The following is a 5899-nucleotide window of genomic DNA, read 5'->3' on the forward strand; positions in this document are numbered from 1 at the left end:
TTAATCTTAACATTAACCTTAACCCTAACCTTACCCTGACCTTAACCTTAACCTTAACCCTAACCCTGACCTTAACCTTAGCCCTAACCCTGACCTTAACCCTACCCTAACATTAACCTTAACCCTAACCTTAACTCTAACCTCAGCCCTAACCTTATGACTGAAGAGGGTTGGCCAATGAGGATCAAAGGAAAGACTTGCATTTCTCTAGCGCCTTTCACCTCCTCAAAGCACCTTACAGCCGCTGTGATATTTTTGGATAGTAGTCACTGTCAGAGGGGGAGGTGATATCAGAGTGGTAATGTCACAGAATGAGTAATTGAGGAGTTATCAGTCTGGGAATGTGGGCTCAGATAACTGTGGAAAATCTGGAAGTGAAAGCTAACCTGAGTGATGGTGACCAGGAAACGATCAGCAATTGTTGTAAAAAAAAACACCCCCATCTGGTTCATGAATGTCCCTTTAGAGAGGGAAATCTTACTGGGGTCATGGTCTGGCCATGGGGTTCTCTCTGAGATGGCCAGTGAGAACAGTTCAAGGGGCAATTAGAGATGGATAATAAATGCCAGCCTTACTAATGATCCCCACATTCCCTGGACAAATGAATGGGAATCTTATGACTCACAGATTGTAATGTCATGGCTGATAGGTATTTGGATTGATAACAGTGATTGGGAATGGAAGGTGGAGGGGGGAGGTGTTTGAACTGGAGCTCAGGTCTGTTCTCCTGGGCAGAGAGTTCAAAAACCCAGGGGTCATAGATTCAAGATCAGTGGTGGAAGGATTAGAGCAAACTCGAGTAAAAAACCCTTTTACGCAGAGAGCGGTGGGTGTGTGGAATTTGCTGCCGGAGTTGGTGGCAGAAGCAGAGATGCTAAACTCTGTTAAAAAGGTCCCTGGATCCGCACCTTATGTGCTGTAAACTGCAGGGCTAAGGGCTACGTGTAGGAAGGTGGATTAGAATGGGCACCTGGGCGCCTTTCGGTAGGCATGGACAAGATGGGCCGAATGGCCCCCTATTGGGCTGTGTCATGGTACTGTGGAGGCTACGACCATCAGCTGTGATCTTATTGAGTGATGGGGCAGGGTTGAGAGATCAAATGGGCTGCTCCTGATCTCTAACTCGCTTGCGGAAGGAACGAGATGACATAGATTTAAAGCGATGTACACAAAAGGTAAGAGGAACGCCAGGGAGTTCCTTATTCCACCCAGTGAGCAGGCAGGGTGTGGGATATGTTGTGTGGAAATGTGGCGGGGACAGGTTCCGCTGAGGCTTTCATGAGGGGCATAGGCTGGTTATTTGGACACAAGGACACACAGGGAAAAGGCAGGAGGTTGGCACTGGCTGAGGATGCTGGTTGGAAGAGCCAGTGTGGATACAAGGGGCTGAATGGCCTCTTTCTGGGCTGTCACCAACTCCGACGTCCCCAACGTTCGTATCCACTACCCCGCCCCTCACCTCCCTCCCAATCTCTCCCTGCAAACCCGTCCCAGTGAGACGCAATACCTGGGCCTCTGTGTGTCTTCTCCATCCAGATGTAACAGTTGTTTTGTGCGACTCCAGTCTGGGAATCCAGGAATGGCAGCCGCATGCTGCGTTCGGCGCACAGCCGCGCATTGTAGCTGCGGCAGTGCTCGATGGCCTCGCGGTAGAAATCCTCACCCAGCCTGCCGACAGAAAGCAACACACACAACACATCAACACAGTTAACAGTGCAGTGGCAGCACCTCATTACCTGAGAGCTCCTAATCCCAGCCACCGACTCCCAACAATCCTCACCGCTGTGCAAAAGTGGAACTTCATTTTCACCCCCGCTGTGTGGGTCAGGCCAGCATTTACTGCACCATCCCTAATTGCCCAGAGGGCGGTTAAGAGTCAACCACATTGCTGTGGGTCTGGAGTCACATGTAGGCCAGACCAGGTAAGGATGGCAGTTTCCTTCCCTAAAGGGCATTAGCGAACCAGATGGATTTTTCCCTACAATGGATTCACGGTCATCATTAGACTCTTAATTCCAGATTTTTGCTTCGTCTGCCGTGGCGGGATTCAAACCAGGGTCCCCAGAACATGACCTGGGTCTCTAGATTAACAGTCCAGCGATAATAGCCACCAGGCCACCTCCTCCTCTTTTGGTGACGAATTACACTCCATTTGTGCACAGCACGATCCCACAAAACTCCAACGAGTGAAATAATTTAGTGAGGGACCAGGCGTGAGGGGTACTGCAGAGTCATACGGCATGGAAACAGACCCTTCGGTCCAACCAGTCCATGTTGACTACATCCCCAAACTAAACAAGTCCCGCCCACCTGCTCCTGGCCCACATCCCTCCAAACCTCTACTTCTCTCCTTTCTAATAATGTGTGCGAGTTTTTAAGTTTTACTTCCCACCCGAGGGGGTAAACAGGCCATTCATCCCCTCAAACCTACTCCACCATTCAATAAGATCACGGCTGATTTGATTTTAACCTCAACTCTACATTCCTGCACATCCTCGATAAACTTTCACCCCCACCCCCGCCTTGGTCATCAAGAATCTACCTCCTTCGGCCTGAAAAATATTTATAGATTCTGCATCCTTTGAGGAAAGGAATTCCAAAGAATCTCAACCCTCTGAGAGAGAATACACGTTTCCTCATCTCTCCTGACCCTGTACGCCGTTGGTAATCAGAAATCTCTTAATCTCTTCCTTAAACATACCCAAAAGTCTGAGCTTCAACAGTCCTCTGTGAATGAGATTTCAAAGTTTCACAATCTCTGAGTAAAAAGTAGTTCTCGTCACCTCAATCCTAATGGGCCCCATATTTTTAAACCAAGTCTTCTGGTTCTAGACTCCCCACCCAGTGGCAACATCTTTTCGAAATCCAACCCTGTCCATTCCTTTATGCGCTTTGTCGGTTTCAATGAGATCGTTTCTCATTCCTCGGGCCCCAGTTTTAATTCACGCGGAAGAGAGCTCTCCTGACAGCGCCGCACACCCTCGATACAGCACAGGGAACGTCAGGCTGAATTATAGGCTCGAGTGTCACCAATGAAATTTCATCCTACTGCTGTCTGACATGGTTGGGGGTGGGTGGGGGGTTGGGGGGATGGCGGGGTGAGGGGATGGAGTGAGAGTGCTAGCCTACAAACCCAATGTCGATTTTCTAGTCTTACCTACCCTGAGTGAGGGTCCTGAGGCCCGAATCATTTCTGTGGCCCCTGCTGGGCACTTCAATCAGGATGATAGTAAGAACTGCCGATGCTGGAGTCAGAGATAACACAGTGTGGAGCTGGAGGAACACACCAGGAGGCGCTTCATCTCTGGTATTGGACTCTATCGAGAGGCAAGCGCGTGCTCCAGCGAGTGGAGGAAGAGGGAGTGAGCTGAAGGCAAAGGTCCTTCCTTACACTCCCCTCGCCCGAGTGGACAAACCCTCACCCCTCGTCACCACCACCTCAGCTGAGATCAGCCACTGCAACACAGGGCCGCGACCAAATCTGGGACCAACTGGATAGAAAATAAGTTGGAAGAAATGGGAGCAGGAGAGGGCCATTCAGCCCATTGATCCTACTTTGCCCTTCAATGAGATCAAGGTTATGGTCTTGCTTTCCTTTTTTCCCTTCATAACCCCTTCATAATCCCTCCACAATCCCTCCACGGCCAAAACTCAGCCTTGAACCAGGATCAATGTTCCAGCGCCTGCTGCAGTCTGAGGAAGAGAATTCTGCCGGGAGAAGAAATTCCTCCGCATCCCAGTCTTAAACGGCTGTCTCTTATTCTGAGATGTTGCCCCCTGGTTCAAAAATGCACCCCCCACCAACATGAGAGGATTCATCTCCTCAGCATCTACCCCTCAGAGACTTGTATGTTTCAATGAGATCACCTTTTCTTTCTGCTAAACACCAATGAGGCCAGGCTCAAACTCTTGGTAAAACAAACAAGGGCAGGAATTTTTTTTATTTGTTCACAGAATGAAGGTGTCACTGGCCAGGCAGCATTTATTGCCCCAGAGGGCAGTTAAGAGTCAACCACATTGCTGTGGGTCTGGAGGCACATGTAGGGCAGACCAGGTAAGGATGTCAGTTTCCTTCCCTAAAGGACGTTAGTGAACCAGAGGGGCTTTTCCCCACAACAATTGTCAATGGATTCATGGTCATCATAAGACTCTTAATTCCAGATATTTATTGAATTCAAATTCCACTATCTGCCATGGCAGGATTTGAACCCAGGTCCCCAGAACACTATCTGGGTTAATAGTCCAGCACTAATACCACTAGGCCATCACCTCCCCCTTATGCAATTAAAAGAAGCGTTGGGTAGTGTTGTAGAACAGAGAGACCTAGGCAGATGCTGCCAGACCTGCTGAGCTTTTCCTGATTTACAGCATCCGCAGTTCTTTCGCAATTTAGAGAGACCTAGGGGCTCAGGGTACATAATGCTTTGAAATTCTTGGCATCACAAGTGGTTAAACAGGTGTTTAGCATGCTTGCCTTCATTGCTCACTCCTTTGAGTATAGGAGTTGGGATGTTGTGTTGAGGTCGTACAGGACATTGGTGAGGGCTCTTTGGAGTATCGCGTCCAGTTCTGGTCACCCTATTATAGGAAGGGCATTATTAAGCTGGAGAGGGTTCAGAAGAGATTTATCAGGATGTTGCCAGGAATGGAGGGTTTGAGTTATAAGAAGACGCTGGGACTTTTTTCACCGGAGCATAGGAGATTGTGAGGTGACCTTATAGAGGTTTATAAAATCATGAGGGGCATAGATAAGGTGAATGACAGGTGTCTTTTCCCTAGAGTGAGGGAGTTCGAAACTAGGGGGCATATTTTTAAAGGTGAGAGGAGAAAGATTTCAAAAAGACATGAGGGGCAACTTTTTTACACAGCGAGTGGTTTGTGTGTGGAATGAACTTCCAGAGGAAGTGGTGGATGTGGGTACAATTACAACATTTCAAATACATTTGGATAAGTACATGAATAGGAAATGTTCGGAGGGACATGGGCTAAGCGCAGGCAGGTGGGATGAGTTGACTTTGGGATTATAGCCAGCATGGATTGGTTGGACCGAAGGGTCTGTTTGCATGCTGTATGACTCTCCTCCATCCCAGGGATCAGCTGAGGGGAGTCTCTCTGTGGTACATTTCTCCTTCCAAAAGGGAACCAAAATTGTACGCAGTACTCCAGGTGTGTCCTCATCAATGCCCTGTACAGTTGTAGGAAATCCTTCTACTTGGACGGTGGTGTAGTGGTAGTGTCCCTACCCCTGGACCAGGAAGTCCGGGTTCAACATCCCACCTTGCCCAGAGATGTGTAATGACACTTCTGTGAATGGGCTGTTCAGGAAATAGCTCTCCCCGACAATGAAGGCCATGAAGAGAGATAATACCAAGGAAAATATAAAATGGGAATTGATTTATCTTCCAAACCTGTGACCTCTACCTCCTCTATGAGGTCAACAGATATGGCGAAACACCAGCCCTGCCAATTCCCCTCCAAGCCACTCACCATCCTGAGTTGGAAATATATCGCTTTTCCTGCCATATCACTGGGTCAGAATCCTGGAATTCCCTCCCCAAGGGGCATTGTGGGTCCCTACAGCACATGGACTGCTTTCTCCTCACACCCACCTTCTCAAGGGGGCAATTAGGGACGGGCAATAAATGCCGGCCACGCTCACTCCCTGTGGTCAGTAAAGATAATCTCAGGGCCTCGTCTAACACAGAGTGTTGCTGAGGTTTCTCGGGAAGACAGCGGCAGCGACAACGTGCACAGCAAGATCCCAGCAGCTGTGAGATAATCGGCGAGCTGCTCTTTTTCCTTTTGGTGCTGGTGTTGGCTGAGGAGGAAATGTTGGTGAAGCCACAAGGAGACCTCCCTGAAGTTGCATTCAATGCCATGGGGAGCTTTAATACTCAGG

General features: G+C 48.9%; 1 protein-coding gene across 1 annotated transcript in view; it reads right to left on the reverse strand.

Moving 5' to 3' along the window:
• The window catches only part of dpf1 (double PHD fingers 1), a 43643-nt gene extending 41982 nt beyond the window's left edge, over positions 1–1661 (reverse strand). Inside the window, exon 1 of the mRNA XM_048618202.1 lies at positions 1508–1661. Within this exon, the coding sequence (XP_048474159.1) occupies positions 1508–1592 (85 nt within the window). The 5' untranslated portion in view covers positions 1593–1661. The remainder of the gene's footprint in view (positions 1–1507) is intronic.
• Between the last annotated feature and the right edge of the window lie 4238 nt (positions 1662–5899).

Source organism: Rhincodon typus, chromosome 39, assembly GCF_021869965.1.
Source record: "Rhincodon typus isolate 14 chromosome 39, sRhiTyp1.1, whole genome shotgun sequence".
Classification (NCBI taxonomy): domain Eukaryota; kingdom Metazoa; phylum Chordata; class Chondrichthyes; order Orectolobiformes; family Rhincodontidae; genus Rhincodon; species Rhincodon typus.